The following is a 17890-nucleotide window of genomic DNA, read 5'->3' as shown; positions in this document are numbered from 1 at the left end:
CTGAGTACCGTCGATTTTGAGACACTTCGATTTTTTGGCGCAAAAATGAATTGTCAGTGCCACTTCTTCGATGATGTTGAGAAAATCTTTGTTTGCCTAATCGTTCATTTTTCGCGTTTGGCGGCATCTATACATGCCTTGCAATACATGTGCTGAGTACCGTCGATTTCGAGACACTTCGATTTTTTGTCGCAAAAATGAATTGTCAGTGCCACTTTTTCAATCTTGTGGAGAAAATCTTTGTTTGCCTAATCGTTCATTTTTCGCGTTTGGCGGCATCTATACATGCCTGGCAATACATGTGCTTAGTACCATCGATTTCGAGACACTTCGATTTTTTGTCGCAAAAATGAATTTCAAAGCCACTTTTTCAATCTTGTGGAGAAAATCTTTGTTTGCCTAATCGTTCATTATTCGCGTTTGGCGGCATCTATACATGCCTGGCAATACATGTGCTGGGTACCGTCGATTTCGAGACACTTGGTTTTATTGTCGCAAAAATGAATTGTCAGTACCACTTTTTCCATCTTGTGGAGAAAATCTTTGATTGCCTAATCGTTCATTTTTCGCGTTTGGCGGCATCTATACATGCAAGGCAATACATGTGCTGAGTACCGTCGATTTCGAGACACTTCGATTTTTTGTCTCAAAAATGAATTGTCAGTGCCACTTTTTCAATCTTGTGGAGAAAATCTTTGTTTGCCTGATCGTTCATTTTTCGCGTTTGGCGGCATCTATACATGCCTGGCAATACATGTGCTGAGTACCGTCGATTTCGAGACACTTCGATTTTTTGTCGCAAAAATGAATTGTCAGTGCCACTTTTTCAATGATGTGGAGAAAATCATTGCTTGCCTAATCGTTCATTTCTCGCGTTTGCCGGCATCTATACATGCCTGGCAATGCATGTGCTGAGTACCGTCGATTTCGAGACACTTCGATATTTTGTCGCAAAAATGAATTGTCAGTACCACTTTTTCAATCTTGTGGAGAAAATGTTTGTTTGTTTATTCGTTCATTTTTCGCGTTTGGCGACATCTATACATGCCTGGCAATACATGTGCTGAGTACCGTCGATTTCGAGACGCTTCGATTTTTTGTCGCAAAAATGAATTGTCAGTGCCCCTTTTTCAATCTTGTGGAGAAAATCTTTGATTGCCTAATCGTTCATTTTTTACGTTTGGCGGCATCTATACATACGTGGCAATACATGTGCTGAGTACCGTCGATTTCGAGACACTTCGATTTTTTGTCGCAAAAATGAATTGTCAGTGCCACTTTTTCAATCTTGTGGAGAAAATCTTTGTTTGCCTAATCCTTCATTTTTCGCGTTTGGCGGCATCTATACATGCCTGGCAATACATGTGCGCAGTACCGTCGATTTCGAGACACTTCGATTTTTTGTCGCAAAAATGAATTGTCAGTGCCACTTTTTTATTCTTGCGGAGAAAATCTATGTTTGCCTAATCGTTCATTTTTTTGCGTTTGGCCGTCTCTATACATGCTTGGCAATACATGTGCTGAGTACCGTCGATTTCGAGACACTTCGATTTTTTGGCGCAAAAATGAATTGTCAGTGCCACTTCGATGATGTTGAGAAAATCTTTGTTTGCCTAATCGTTCATTTTTCGCGTTTGGCGGCATCTATACAGTCCTGGCAATACATGTGCTGAGTACCGTCGATTTCGAGACACTTCGATTTTTTGTCGCAAAAATGAATTCTCAGTGCCACTTTTTCAATGTTGTGGGGAAAATCTTTGTTTGCCTAGTCGTTCATTTTTCGCGTTTGGCGGCATCTATACATGCCTGGCAATACATGTGCTGAGTACCGTCAATTTCGAGACACTTCGCTTTTTTGTCGCAAAAATGAATTGTCAGTGCCACTTTTTCAATGATGTGGAGAAAATCATTGCTTGCCTAATCGTTCATTTTTCGCGTTTGGCGGCATCTATACATGCCTGCCAATACATGTGCTGAGTACCGTCGATTTCGAGACACTTCGATATTTTGTCGCAAAAATGAATTGTCAGTACCACTTTTTCAATCTTGTGGAGAAAATGTTTGTTTGTTTATTCGTTCATTTTTCGCGTTTGGCGACATCTATACATGCCTGGCAATACATGTGCTGAGTACCGTCGATTTCGAGACACTTCGATTTTTGTCGCAAAAATGAATTGTCAGTGCCACTTTTTCAATGATGTGGAGAAAATCTTTGATTGCCTAATCGTTCATTTTTCGCGTTTGGCGGCATCTATACATGCCTAGAAATATGTGCTGAGTACCGTCGATTTCGAGACACTTCGATTTTTTGTCGCAAAAATGATTGTCACTGCCACTTTTTCAATGATGTGGAGAAAATCTTTGATTGCCTAATCGTTCATTTTTCGTGTTTGGCGGCATCTATACATTCCTGGCAATACATGTGCTGAGTACCGTCGATTTCGAGACACTTCGATTTTTTGTCGCAAAAATGAATTGTCAGTGCCCCTTTTTCAATCTTGTGGAGAAAATCTTTGATTGCCTAATCGTTCATTTTTTACGTTTGGCGGCATCTATACATACGTGGCAATACATGTGCTGAGTACCGTCGATTTCGAGACACTTCGATTTTTTGTCGCAAAAGTGAATTGTCAGTGCCACTTTTTCAATCTTGTGGAGAAAATGTTTGTTTGCCTAATCGTTCATTTTTCGCGTTTGGCGGCATCTGTACATGCCTGGCAATACATGTGCGCAGTACCCTCGATTTCGAGACACTTCGATTTTTTGTCGCAAAAATGAATTGTCAGTGCCACTTTTTTATTCTTGCGGAGAAAATCTATGCTTGCCTAATCGTTTATTTTTTTGCGTTTGGCCGCATCTATACATGCCTGGCAATACATGTGCTGAGTACCGTCGATTTCGAGACACTTCGATTTTTTGGCGCAAAAATGAATTGTGAGTGCCACTTCTTCGATGATGTTGAGAAAATCTTTGTTTGCCTAATCGTTCATTTCTCGCGTTTGGCGGCATCTATACATTCCTGGCAATACATGTGCTGAGTACCGTCGATTTCGAGACACTTCGATTTTTTGTCGCAAAAATGAATTATCAGTGCCACTTTTTCAATGATGTGGAGAAAATCTTTGATTGCCTAATCGTTCATTTTTTACGTTTGGCGTCATCTATACATACGTGGCAATACATGTGCTGAGTACCGTCGATTTCGAGACATTTCGATTTTTTGTCGCAAAAATGAATTGTCAGTGCCACTTTTTCAATCTTGTGGAGAAAATCTTTGTTTGCCTAATCCTTCATTTTTCGCGTTTGGCGGCATCTATACATGCCTGGCAATACATGTGCGCAGTACCGTCGATTTCGAGACACTTCGATTTTTTGTCGCAAAAATGAATTGTCAGTGCCACTTTTTTATTCTTGCGGAGAAAATCTATGTTTGCCTAATCGTTCATTTTTTTTGCGTTTGGCCGTCTCTATACATGCCTGGCAATACATGTGCTGAGTACCGTCGATTTCGAGACACTTCGATTTTTTGTCGCAAAAATGAATTGTCACTGCCACTTTTTCAATCTTGTGGAGAAAATCTTTGTTTGCCTAATCGTTCATTTTTCGCGTTTGGCGGCATCTATACATGCCTGGCAATACATGTGCGGAGCACCGTTGATTTCGAGACACTTCGATTTTTTGTCGCAAAAATGAATTGTCAGTCCACTTTTTTATACTTGCGGAGAAAATCTATGTTTGCCTAATCGTTCATTTTTTGCGTTTGGCGGCATCTATACATGCCTGGCAATACATGTGCTGAGTACCGTCGATTTTGAGACACTTCGATTTTTTGGCGCAAAAATGAATTGTCAGTGCCACTTCTTCGATGATGTTGAGAAAATCTTTGTTTGCCTAATCGTTCATTTTTCGCGTTTGGCGGCATCTATACATGCCTTGCAATACATGTGCTGAGTACCGTCGATTTCGAGACACTTCGATTTTTTGTCGCAAAAATGAATTGTCAGTGCCACTTTTTCAATCTTGTGCAGAAAATCTTTGTTTGCCTAATCGTTCATTTTTCGCGTTTGGCGGCATCTATACATGCCTGGCAATACATGTGCTTAGTACCATCGATTTCGAGACACTTCGATTTTTTGTCGCAAAAATGAATTTCAAAGCCACTTTTTCAATCTTGTGGAGAAAATCTTTGTTTGCCTAATCGTTCATTATTCGCGTTTGGCGGCATCTATACATGCCTGGCAATACATGTGCTGAGTACCGTCGATTTCGAGACACTTGGTTTTATTGTCGCAAAAATGAATTGTCAGTACCACTTTTTCAATCTTGTGGAGAAAATCTTTGATTGCCTAATCGTTCATTTTTCGCGTTTGGCGGCATCTATACATGCAAGGCAATACATGTGGTGAGTACCGTCGATTTCGAGACACTTCGATTTTTTGTCTCAAAAATGAATTGTCACTGCCACTTTTTCAATCTTGTGGAGAAAATCTTTGTTTGCCTGATCGTTCATTTTTCGCGTTTGGCGGCATCTATACATGCCTGGCAATACATGTGCTGAGTACCGTCGATTTCGAGACACTTCGATTTTTTGTCGCAAAAATGAATTGTCAGTGCCACTTTTTCAATGATATGGAGAAAATCATTGCTTGCCTAATCGTTCATTTCTCGCGTTTGCCGGCATCTATACATGCCTGGCAATGCATGTGCTGAGTACCGTCGATTTCGAGACACTTCGATATTTTGTCGCAAAAATGAATTGTCAGTGCCACTTTTTCAATCTTGTGGAGAAAATGTTTGTTTGCCTAATCGTTCATTTTTCGCGTTTGGCGGCATCTGTACATGCCTGGCAATACATGTGCGCAGTACCCTCGATTTCGAGACACTTCGATTTTTTGTCGCAAAAATGAATTGTCAGTGCCACTTTTTTATTCTTGCGGAGAAAATCTATGCTTGCCTAATCGTTTATTTTTTTGCGTTTGGCCGCATCTATACATGCCTGGCAATACATGTGCTGAGTACCGTCGATTTCGAGACACTTCGATTTTTTGGCGCAAAAATGAATTGTGAGTGCCACTTCTTCGATGATGTTGAGAAAATCTTTGTTTGCCTAATCGTTCATTTCTCGCGTTTGGCGGCATCTATACATTCCTGGCAATACATGTGCTGAGTACCGTCGATTTCGAGACACTTCGATTTTTTGTCGCAAAAATGAATTATCAGTGCCACTTTTTCAATGATGTGGAGAAAATCTTTGATTGCCTAATCGTTCATTTTTTACGTTTGGCGTCATCTATACATACGTGGCAATACATGTGCTGAGTACCGTCGATTTCGAGACATTTCGATTTTTTGTCGCAAAAATGAATTGTCAGTGCCACTTTTTCAATCTTGTGGAGAAAATCTTTGTTTGCCTAATCCTTCATTTTTCGCGTTTGGCGGCATCTATACATGCCTGGCAATACATGTGCGCAGTACCGTCGATTTCGAGACACTTCGATTTTTTGTCGCAAAAATGAATTGTCAGTGCCACTTTTTTATTCTTGCGGAGAAAATCTATGTTTGCCTAATCGTTCATTTTTTTTGCGTTTGGCCGTCTCTATACATGCCTGGCAATACATGTGCTGAGTACCGTCGATTTCGAGACACTTCGATTTTTTGTCGCAAAAATGAATTGTCACTGCCACTTTTTCAATCTTGTGGAGAAAATCTTTGTTTGCCTAATCGTTCATTTTTCGCGTTTGGCGGCATCTATACATGCCTGGCAATACATGTGCGGAGCACCGTTGATTTCGAGACACTTCGATTTTTTGTCGCAAAAATGAATTGTCAGTCCACTTTTTTATACTTGCGGAGAAAATCTATGTTTGCCTAATCGTTCATTTTTTGCGTTTGGCGGCATCTATACATGCCTGGCAATACATGTGCTGAGTACCGTCGATTTTGAGACACTTCGATTTTTTGGCGCAAAAATGAATTGTCAGTGCCACTTCTTCGATGATGTTGAGAAAATCTTTGTTTGCCTAATCGTTCATTTTTCGCGTTTGGCGGCATCTATACATGCCTTGCAATACATGTGCTGAGTACCGTCGATTTCGAGACACTTCGATTTTTTGTCGCAAAAATGAATTGTCAGTGCCACTTTTTCAATCTTGTGCAGAAAATCTTTGTTTGCCTAATCGTTCATTTTTCGCGTTTGGCGGCATCTATACATGCCTGGCAATACATGTGCTTAGTACCATCGATTTCGAGACACTTCGATTTTTTGTCGCAAAAATGAATTTCAAAGCCACTTTTTCAATCTTGTGGAGAAAATCTTTGTTTGCCTAATCGTTCATTATTCGCGTTTGGCGGCATCTATACATGCCTGGCAATACATGTGCTGAGTACCGTCGATTTCGAGACACTTGGTTTTATTGTCGCAAAAATGAATTGTCAGTACCACTTTTTCAATCTTGTGGAGAAAATCTTTGATTGCCTAATCGTTCATTTTTCGCGTTTGGCGGCATCTATACATGCAAGGCAATACATGTGGTGAGTACCGTCGATTTCGAGACACTTCGATTTTTTGTCTCAAAAATGAATTGTCACTGCCACTTTTTCAATCTTGTGGAGAAAATCTTTGTTTGCCTGATCGTTCATTTTTCGCGTTTGGCGGCATCTATACATGCCTGGCAATACATGTGCTGAGTACCGTCGATTTCGAGACACTTCGATTTTTTGTCGCAAAAATGAATTGTCAGTGCCACTTTTTCAATGATATGGAGAAAATCATTGCTTGCCTAATCGTTCATTTCTCGCGTTTGCCGGCATCTATACATGCCTGGCAATGCATGTGCTGAGTACCGTCGATTTCGAGACACTTCGATATTTTGTCGCAAAAATGAATTGTCAGTCCACTTTTTTATACTTGCGGAGAAAATCTATGTTTGCCTAATCGTTCATTTTTTGCGTTTGGCGGCATCTATACATGCCTGGCAATACATGTGCTGAGTACCGTCGATTTTGAGACACTTCGATTTTTTGGCGCAAAAATGAATTGTCAGTGCCACTTCTTCGATGATGTTGAGAAAATCTTTGTTTGCCTAATCGTTCATTTTTCGCGTTTGGCGGCATCTATACATGCCTTGCAATACATGTGCTGAGTACCGTCGATTTTGAGACACTTCGATTTTTTGTCGCAAAAATGAATTGTCAGTGCCACTTTTTCAATCTTGTGGAGAAAATCTTTGTTTGCCTAATCGTTCATTTTTCGCGTTTGGCGGCATCTATACATGCCTGGCAATACATGTGCTTAGTACCATCGATTTCGAGACACTTCGATTTTTTGTCGCAAAAATGAATTTCAAAGCCACTTTTTCAATCTTGTGGAGAAAATCTTTGTTTGCCTAATCGTTCATTATTCGCGTTTGGCGGCATCTATACATGCCTGGCAATACATGTGCTGAGTACCGTCGATTTCGAGACACTTGGTTTTATTGTCGCAAAAATGAATTGTCAGTACCACTTTTTCAATCTTGTGGAGAAAATCTTTGATTGCCTAATCGTTCATTTTTCGCGTTTGGCGGCATCTATACATGCAAGGCAATACATGTGCTGAGTACCGTCGATTTCGAGACACTTCGATTTTTTGTCTCAAAAATGAATTGTCAGTGCCACTTTTTCAATCTTGTGGAGAAAATCTTTGTTTGCCTGATCGTTCATTTTTCGCGTTTGGCGGCATCTATACATGCCTGGCAATACATGTGCTGAGTACCGTCGATTTCGAGACACTTCGATTTTTTGTCGCAAAAATGAATTGTCAGTGCCACTTTTTCAATGATGTGGAGAAAATCATTGCTTGCCTAATCGTTCATTTCTCGCGTTTGCCGGCATCTATACATGCCTGGCAATGCATGTGCTGAGTACCGTCGATTTCGAGACACTTCGATATTTTGTCGCAAAAATGAATTGTCAGTACCACTTTTTCAATCTTGTGGAGAAAATGTTTGTTTGTTCATCCGTTCATTTTTCGCGTTTGGCGACATCTATACATGCCTGGCAATACATGTGCTGAGTACCGTCGATTTCGAGACGCTTCGATTTTTTGTCGCAAAAATGAATTGTCAGTGCCCCTTTTTCAATCTTGTGGAGAAAATCTTTGATTGCCTAATCGTTCATTTTTTACGTTTGGCGGCATCTATACATACGTGGCAATACATGTGCTGAGTACCGTCGATTTCGAGACACTTCGATTTTTTGTCGCAAAAATGAATTGTCAGTGCCACTTTTTCAATCTTGTGGAGAAAATCTTTGTTTGCCTAATCCTTCATTTTTCGCGTTTGGCGGCATCTATACATGCCTGGCAATACATGTGCGCAGTACCGTCGATTTCGAGACACTTCGATTTTTTGTCGCAAAAATGAATTGTCAGTGCCACTTTTTTATTCTTGCGGAGAAAATCTATGTTTGCCTAATCGTTCATTTTTTTGCGTTTGGCCGTCTCTATACATGCCTGGCAATACATGTGCTGAGTACCGTCGATTTCGAGACACTTCGATATTTTGGCGCAAAAATGAATTGTCAGTGCCACTTCGATGATGTTGAGAAAATCTTTGTTTGCCTAATCGTTCATTTTTCGCGTTTGGCGGCATCTATACAGTCCTGGCAATACATGTGCTGAGTACCGTCGATTTCGAGACACTTCGATTTTTTGTCGCAAAAATGAATTCTCAGTGCCACTTTTTCAATGTTGTGGGGAAAATCTTTGTTTGCCTAATCGTTCATTTTTCGCGTTTGGCGGCATCTATACATGCCTGGGAATATATGTGCCGAGTGCCAGCGATTTCAAAACACTTCAATTTTCGTCGCAAAAATGAATTCTTAGTGCCACTTTTTCAATGTTGTGGGGAAAATCTTTGTTTGCCTAATCGTTCGCGCAGCTTGAGCGGCGAGCATTTTCAGTCGCCATATGTGGCTTAAGCGCGGGCGGGGTGTGGCCGCCCCGGCTGATGTGGTAGCGGACTTTGCATGATGTTGCCCATTGTTTCACAGCAAACGGGCGCCGCGAATTTCATGCTTTCTTTCCAGCTTGGAACGTTTGGCTTTGTGTATGGGTGCTGCATTTAAGGAGCTGTGTATAACTTCATAGAGCGTCTCAAGAAAAACAATTTGTTTGAAGCTTCACACGTGAGAGGAGCGGCTTCTGAGTACGAGGCGGTTTACCTTTTCTTTTTCTCCCGATAATTGTACTCATCTGCCACGTCTCTCACCACGATATGATATTTTTCTTTGGGGGGGGGGGGCGTTTCTCCCTTGATCCTCAAGTGAACCGGGTGTCCAGTAATGATGCCATTTACAAAAATCCAAAACAACAGAGGCCCGCACCTGCTCAATCAACGCCAACTCAATTTAAAGAAGGGCTGTTCAAAAGCTGATCGAAACCATCCAGTTTGGGAAAACCTAATTTATGGGGTAGTTTTTATTATCATTTTTTTTATTGTGAGAGACGTGAAATCCACACCACGAAATGAACGTCCGTTTGTTACCCTTTTGTTACCGCGGCTTCGAAATCCTGCGTAATACCAATTTAATTGTGTCCTGGTTGGTCGTTTGTCAGCACTTTGTGTTCTTCAAGAAAATCAACTACAAGTTTATAAATTAGGTGCGCGAAATTTTCGTCCATGTGCACCAATACGCCACCACCAAAATACTTAAAGAAGAGAGAAAGCGTCCGGGGCCTTGAGATTTCGAAAATGCCGTGCTCTGAAATTTTTACATTCGCCATTGGAAAGATAGGTATTATCTGTCGTAAAAAAAAAGAAAAGAAATCAGATTTTAAATTATCATTGAAAGTGGCCACGTTTTTCGGGGCATGTCTTGATGAAATAATTTCAGTTCAGTTCATTGGTTCAATTGCATTTGTCGGCTCCTTGCAGCATGTTTGGATTTCATCTTTTCCAGTACGAATTGCCGGCAGATTTTTTAGTTGTTTTGAGTGATACATTCCTGAATGATGTTTTTCTTTTCCTCAAAGCTAGATAGAACTAGCGCTTTCTATAAAATCATGACAATAAGAATCCAGCATATCGGTTCATCTTCGGCGCGACTAAAGTTCGGGAACTGGCGATTTTTTATTGCCGTGATCATGAAGGTTAACACCAGATATACCAGGGGGGACGTAACGCAAGGCGTGATTTTTCAGCATACCAGTCACGATATCTAATCGAATTTAAGATTGAAATGGCGTTCTGAATTCTTTCGGTTCCAGATAGAACAAACAGAAACCAAAAAAGAAAGGATGTGATTGATTGCCGTTCAAATCTGAAGACCGCGTGGAGAAAGTGTTCCGGTTTACATCCGGCAAATCAAAATGAAGGGCTAAAATTTATCGTCTGGTTTCATGCGCGAGATCACGTAAAAGGCAGCCATTCTTCTTTACATGGTTTCTCTCTTTTGCTCTGTCATTTGCGCACGCAAATTTCTTCGTACATGAATTTTATGAAGCGAAGGCGGCTGCAGACAATTTTCTTTGTTTAGTTCATGTTCTAGGCGCAAATTACAAACCTAATACTTGGAGGAACATTTCCACTACTCTAGAGGGGCATGAACTGTAGACAGTGCACGCTTTCTCATTTCTCCAATCGCTCGCAAACACATTGCATTGCTAGTCTACAGTGGCAATACAAAGAGACGTTTCACCATGCACGTCGAAGTTCATTACCAGTACCGCGCCAGCGTCGACCGGCCGGCGAAGCGACGAGCTCAGCAGCGCATGCGCAAGGCCCGACACCACCCCAACCGAGCTTCCCTGCTTATCGGAGAGAGCAAGTGCGCGTGAACACGGGCGCGTCTGAGTATCTGGATTAAAAAAAAAAGAAGGGTGTCCGAGATATTGACAGACAAGTGGTCGCGGTCGCTCTGATCTTATCTTATTATAGAAAACGTGGGCTGGCGGCGCTTCCTCGAGGGTCAAAAAGTACAATCGTCGAACTAGCGCTCCCGGTGGCAAGTGGAGTACATCCTTCTTCTTGGAACGGTTTGCAATTGACTGCTTGAATGTGCCGACCACGCGTCGCGGGTTGCGTATAGAGCCAACCGTTGGCAAGCACGTGTCTAGCGTAGCAGCAGAACCGATCGCGGTTGCGATAACCCATCGTTGGCGGCGAAAAAGAAAAACACCCACACGCAGTTTGTAGCAATAACCGTACAAATCAATGTGGTTTTAAATATAGCTTCACTGGTCACAGTAGAAGGGCGCCGAAAGTTTCCCATGACGCACACCGCTGTAGTCCACAAAGAACAAAGCGTACAAAACAGATATGATACAGCCGCACCGCATTATTTCGTGTTTTCACTATTTCATTACTTTCGTGTGCATGCGCGCTAGGGCCACGCAGGCCAGGAGTAAAAGGCAAGAAAAAAAAATATGGTACGCAATCCTAAGCTTTGACTTGACTGATGTGGCACTCGCATTTATGTTCTTTACCTTAGGTGAACGCAATGCGCAAACTGAACTGGAATTTCCAATAATGGAAATTCCTATTTGGCGATTTGGTTGTATGTTCGGCTATTTGCGTTTTTCGCCCGAGCAAACGCTTCACTGCACGACTCTTTGCCCCTTCAACGTGGCTTCACTGCCTTGCAGGCGTGTTCTGCGTTAGGCCGAACCTGCAGGCAAAAAGCCTGGGCGCCGCCATCTTGTTGAGAGCGGCGCCGGGGACACAATCGCGCCTAGCTCATTGAGTTTTCCCCCAAAACTGAAAAAAATTTGACTTGATTAAACGAGAAAGATGCCACGAGTGCCCCAACAAAAAGCTTTAAGGATTACCGAAGGGTAACTGAGGGCGACGCAACGGGCTCTGGAAAGAAGGATGATGGGTGTAGCGTCACGGGGGGATCGGAATAGAGCAGATTGGGGGGTGTGAGAACAAACGCTAGTTAATGACACCAAAGTTTAAACCAAGAAAAACAAATGGGCATGCGCAGGGCATGCAATGTGGGGGGAAGATAACCGATGGTCATTAAGGGTTACAGACTGAATTCCAAGAGGAGGAAAGCGTAGCAGGGGGTGGCAGAAAGTTAGGAGGGCAGCTTAGATTAGGGACTACATGGCGCCAATCAGCACGTGACCGGGGTACTTGGAGGATTGTGGGAGATGCCTTTGCCCTGCAGTGGGCGCAGCCAGGATGCTGATGATGATGATGTTGATGATGATGAAAAGGTAGAAACAGGTCTTCGTAACATACAGGTTAGAAAGATGAGGCACCTTTGAACCCTTGAATATATTTCTCCACACTTGGGCATACGACAAGCTTGTTTTCGAGGTGCTCGGTCCCACTGCTGCGAAAATGTGCACACATAAGGCTGCACAGTAGTTGCTAGAAATAGGGCACTCTATTTTTCTTTCATAGGGAATCTTTCTTCCACTTGGGCAGCGGATTTCGGCAGGGCGAGCTTGCGTGGGCGCGGTGGTTTACGGATCCAAGCGATAGTGAACTCCAAAATGCAGTGTTGGCTTTGAGTGGGATTCATATTGATCGCAAACCCCACGGCTAATCCTACCCCCATCCCCCAAGTGGCTCTTCACAGGAGACGATCGTTCAGAGACATCGGACAAATGGGAATTCTGGTTCTTTCTTTTGCTTTCATTTATTTTTCTCGAAGCCCATAACTAGAAATTTGCTGGAGTGGCTGTCCCATTTGCGACGCAGCAAGCGCGACGCTACACACAGATGGAGTGACAGTTTAATTACTCTCGTGGTCCGCGAACCGGCATCGTTGCGTATAGTATAGGAATGGTGCGTGTCAAGTCAGTGCTCGCTTCGAGTTTGTGCTCTTCAGTTCGATTGAATGAAGTCTCACCTAAGTGAGCGGGGACCGATCCCGGAGGTAGTGCAATACCGGGCCGACCTGCGGCGGAGGTGAAGCAGGCTTCAAGCACTCCGCCAACTTCCAAAAATAGGTTTAATATCGTGGGTCCATATAGAACCCGTATCAGATATTAAGCTGATAAGAACAGATACTACACAAAGGGAATTTTATTGAGCAAATCGTACTGTAGAACTGGGGTACAGAACTACCAAGTGAACATGTACCTTATACAATTCCTAGGTCCTACGTGAGTAGGCAAGCAAGTCCATGTGTCATGTTGGGTGTTTCCGAGAACAAGCGTATTAATAAAGGTACACAAGTCCATACAATTCCTATACAGATCTGTACAACTTTATACAATTCCTATGCAGGTCCTCTATACAATTTGTATACAAAGTTGATATGAGACTTTACAATCACATCGATCATATATCACCGACAGTCTATTGCTATTAGGAGTATTGACACCTAATAGGGGACAATCGGATAGTGAAGCGTGCCATTTTTAATATAGAAGAACCTAGTATGTCATCGTCGGAGGAAAGCCTCTTCTCCGTTGACTTCCAAATACTCTGCGAGTGTTTTCTACACTAAAAGCTTTATTCGTTGCATCGCAGGGTAGGCAGCTCTAACTGGGCGCCTGCGGGCTTCTGCTAGACTACGCCTTTTCCAAATCACGAACATTGTGCTAATCACTATCAAGTGTTCAAATGGTCCGTATTTTTTCCGAGGTTTTTTAAGGCCATCTACTTGGAAAGTGCCCCTTAACCAGTTTCCAGGTTATCCTAGCTGGTGGACATTGAAATAAAGCATGCTGAATTCATTCAGTTGCGCTACAATTCGGGCAACTTGCACTCGGTACAATGCCCATCTTATGGAGCCGCTCACGTGTCGGCAGAACTTGCCATCTTCGTTTCCAGTCCAATTCTTGCATTTCGTGGGGTAACCAACAAAGGGACCAATCGCGCCAATTTTTTTCCGACGTCTTTTGAATTTTATCCGGGCTTAACTACCTATATGTTATGTTTTGAATAATGCTAGAGACCTTATCCTGGACGATGTCTGTGTTTGGGCATTCGGCAATAATCATCTTTTTGGTGCTGTGAGCGGCTCTATAATATGGCGACGGATTTTCGGCTAGTGGGCCGGATTCACGTTTACCTGTAAGTGCCATCTGGAATGTGCTGGTCAGATATGCCATTAAGTTTTTTCCCATGTATTCGGGGATCATGCATAGGGACATGACTGTTTTAATGCCAGAATCCTACCGGTATTCATTATATGAGGTAAGCCAAGTCCTCCTGATTTTAGCGGGAGTTGCAGCAGATGCCTTTTCAATGCCGGAGGTTTGTTATTCCAGAGAAAGGCTGTTATTAATTTGTTAAGTTGGGTGCCAATTTTTCTGGGCATTACGCCAATTCGAGCTATATAGTTCGCATAAGCACACACAGTTGTTATTGCTAGAGATTTTAGTCGAAACGATAGGCATCTATGGTTAAGGGAGGTAATTGCGGCATTGGATCTTTGAACCGCTAATTGCCATGAGGCGTCCGCTACTTCCTTGTTTGTAAAGATAATTCCTAATACTTTCACTGAGTTGACTATGGGAATGTTGGGTATCGAACTGGGGGGGAAAGAGCCGAATAACAACGCTTTACTTTTTTCCTCGTTAATACGGGCGCCAGATAATGCCGAATACTCAGCAAAAATATCTTTGAATGTTCGAAAACTCTGATCATCTCTTAGAAACAAAGAAATGTCGTCAGCATACGCACTGACTCTAATTTCATCTTGGCCAGTCATAGGAAAGCCTCGGATTTGTTTTGCTGTAATTAAGTTTCTTATTAACGGATCCAGCGAAAGGATGAACAGTGAAGGGCTAAGCGGGCAACCTTGCTGGACCCCTCTACGAACAGGAAAACTAGATGTAATTGTTCTGTTCACCAAAACTTCACTAGTGATATTTTCGTAGAGGAGCCTAATGCTGCGTATAAAGTTGGGGGGTAGGTTCAGTAATTCTAGAATTGAAAAGATGTACTTATGCCTGACTCGGTCGAAGGCTTTTTCTTGATCTACTGATATATACACTCCGCGCACTTCCTTTATCTGGGCATATTCGAACACATCACGGGTGATCATGAGATTCGTGTAAATAGATCGCCCCGGTACTGCGCAAGATTGATATGGGGAGATTATTGAAGGCAGCAGTTTGGCAAGGCGTATTTGCAGTAACGTAGCAACTAGCTTGTAATCAGTGTTTAGTAATGTTATGGGACGCCATGATTTTATGTCTGTCGCGGGGGCTCCCTCCTTCAGCATAAGTGTAATGCGCCCTCTGCTGAAGGAGGCAGGCTTCTTCCCCTCCTCAATCACCATTTTGGCCATTTGGAGTAACGCCTCCCCAAGTGCCTCAAAGAAAGTCTTATAAAAATTGGTTGTTAATCCATCACAGCCAGGCGCAGTTCCTGTACTCATGACGTTCAGGGCATCTTTGACTGACTCTATGGTTAAGTCATCAGTAATACACAAGAGGTCTTCTTCTTCAAGGGGTGGTATATCACGACACAGCTCACGGATTCTTGATGCAATATCTAGAGGTTCACTGATATCATCGGCGCCAAAGAGATCCAAGAAGTGATCCCGAATGCCTGACTCGATTTCGGCTGGGTTAGTCATGAGCGATCCGTCTGGTCGTCTAATTTCAGAGATGCGCACCTTTGCGTTACCAATGACAGAGATGCCGGTTCCTTTGATACTCATATGTTCCTGGGCTTCGCCCTCTAGAATGAATCTTTTCTTAACCAGTCGGTCAGATACTACACAGAGGTTTTATTCAAATGTTCCATTGTGATAAAACGGGTAAGAAACGAAAAAGGTAGCTAGGAACGCAAAGGGATAACAGGGAAAAAGAAGAAAGACCAGTACTAGAGAGGAAAGTCAATAGTGGGCACATAGAGGGAGAACGCCGCAGGAGCGAGGTAGAAGCCGAGGGGCTCCCTAGCGGGGAGCGACGTGCTTGTGATAGATTGTTCGCGATGCTGTGATCACGTCACTGACGGCTAGTTTCTTGAACAACCGGAGGTATGACCGTGAGCACAGGCGTCGCATAACAGAGTCATTGTTGGGATCCCATGAGCCAAGAGCGCCGATGTCAATAGCGTCAACAGTGACGCGTTGATATCGTTGCGCGAGATATAACCGGACAGGTTCGTACTTGGTAATCTTGGTGGCACGGGCGGCGGCAAATGCCTCAAGGCGGTTATCAAAAGGACAACACACATCGAGGATGATGGCTTCCTCGCCGCGCACCAAGACGATATCTGGACGTAAGTTGGTATTGCCGACTGGTCGGTTCTCGTACGCGATGTCGAACCGGTTACGGTTGGCAGTGCGGATCCGAAGGACGATGTTGTTATGCCGAGCCGTGTACATGGCGCTACGTGTCATGCAATGACAAAGGACATGGGGCAGAGACTCCTTGTCATAGCCACACACTCGGCAGCGTTCGTCTCGGTCAGTAAGCCAAGGGCTGGCACCATTAAGCGGTAGAAGATTGAGTCGTGCTCGGTGAATAAACCGCCAGTCGGCAAACTGGGTGAAAGACCCGGTATGCATGAAGTGGGAACTGGTAGGGTCAGCTGCTACGCACTGCATGACTTTTCCCTGGTAGGGCTTGTCGTGTAGGGCGTTGTCCCTGGCTGCTGATGGAATGGCGCGCAGCGTCCGGATAACCTTCCTGCGGTGGGAGGAGGCGTGACCGCCAATGGCGTGACCGCCATTGAGCGGCAGTGACACGAGCGGGCTCGTGACACTGCTATTCCGCTGGCTGCATCGCTCCTCGGAAATCCCGCTGAAAGGTCGGTTCCTTCGCTTCTTTTTGCCGTTTTCGCTATTCAGGCACTGCTTAAAGGCCTCATGCCTTCGCTAGGCACGACAGCTGGGCGAGAGAGCCCTTTATTTCGGTTTTTTCGCCCTTCGTAGCGGCTAGCGGATCGGGCCCTTCGGATCATGGCTCATACCCATTAGCGGGGCATGGCTGATACGAAGGTGCCTGCCGCGGGCGTACCGCCTGGCAATGGCAGTAATGCATCCTCCACAGGAGACTCCACGCGATCGGATGGTTGTCTTTGATGTTGACGGCGATCACTTATACGCAGATATCCAAATCAGCTCGCAGGAAGCAGGTGCTCCTGCGGCAGTGGGGCGCGGTCCTGCAGCTGGATCTGATGGGTCGCTCGGCGCGGTGGCGCCTGGTTCGGAGCGTGGCTCCATCGATGCTGCGCTCACTGCTGCCTACCACCGCGCGGTAGGCTTCCAGCAGGAAATTACAGACGTCCCCTTCGACAGTAATTGCAAGGTGACCAACTGCCACAGGTCACAAATCCTGGGGCTGCTGAGGCACCTGATGCGGGAATGTGCTGATTTGGAGCGGTGGCGGCACGGCAGTGTGGCCGCGCTGATGAGCTCGGCGACCTGTTGGGACGTATGCGCGGTGCCGGCCCGGTGCTACGCCAGGAGGCAGCCTCCCTGGTGCCTCCGGGGTTGACTTATGCGGCGGTTGCTCGGACCGGGGTGCCGCCTAGTACTTTGACACCAGCTGCCGGTGCTTCAGGCCTCGTCCATGCAGGGCTGGCGCCAGGCCAGCCGATCGCTTCTGCACTGGCTCCTTCGCAGGCTCCGGCACCCAAACGTGAGCATGCTCACATAATGTTTTTAACCCCGCTGGTTCCATCGCCTACTGCTGCGCAGGACGTATTCCGTCTTCTTAAGAGCAACATTGACCCTATCCAGGCGAAGTTAACTGATTTGACCCTCCGTCGAACACCTCGCGGTGTCACGGATTTATCAGACGACCTTGATACCATGCAACGTCTACAACAGGCTATCGAAAGTAACATCACAACCAAGATAGCTATGTCTGTTCGCCTGATAAATCGTCGTAAACCACAGGTCAAACTTACGGGGGTCGACCCTGACATTCCGGCTCATGCGCTCATTGATCAGATCAACCTGCGCAACACAGAACTGAAGCTTGACCCTT

General features: G+C 44.3%; 1 protein-coding gene and 1 non-coding gene across 2 annotated transcripts; both read right to left on the bottom strand.

Moving 5' to 3' along the window:
* Nucleotides 1–12845: 12845 nt before the first annotated feature.
* On the bottom strand, nt 12846–13028 carry LOC126535448 (U2 spliceosomal RNA). The gene has a single exon (XR_007600497.1). It is a non-coding gene; the product is annotated as a U2 spliceosomal RNA (small nuclear RNA).
* Nucleotides 13029–15846: 2818 nt separating this feature from the next.
* On the bottom strand, nt 15847–17581 carry LOC140219549 (uncharacterized). The gene is made up of 2 exons (XM_072289436.1): nt 17436–17581; nt 15847–16585 (listed from the first exon to the last, which is right to left on the bottom strand). The coding sequence occupies exons 1-2, from the start codon at nt 17579–17581 to the stop codon at nt 15847–15849; spliced, it is 885 nt and encodes a 294-aa protein (XP_072145537.1).
* Nucleotides 17582–17890: the final 309 nt, after the last annotated feature.

The sequence above is a fragment of the Dermacentor andersoni genome, chromosome 7 (genome assembly GCF_023375885.2).
Source record: "Dermacentor andersoni chromosome 7, qqDerAnde1_hic_scaffold, whole genome shotgun sequence".
Classification (NCBI taxonomy): domain Eukaryota; kingdom Metazoa; phylum Arthropoda; class Arachnida; order Ixodida; family Ixodidae; genus Dermacentor; species Dermacentor andersoni.
Note: the sequence above shows the minus strand (reverse complement) of the source record. Positions and strands in the feature narration are given on the sequence as shown.

Excerpts from the sequence above, each read along its gene's own strand:
- LOC140219549 (XM_072289436.1), bottom strand. The coding sequence starts at position 17,581 with ATGGAACCAGCGGGGTTAAAAACATTATGTGAGCATGCTCACGTTTGG. Across the intron at positions 16,586-17,435 it reads CACCGGCAGCTGGTGTCAAA|GAAGGTTATCCGGACGCTGC; the intron begins GTACTAGGCGGC and ends CTCCCACCGCAG.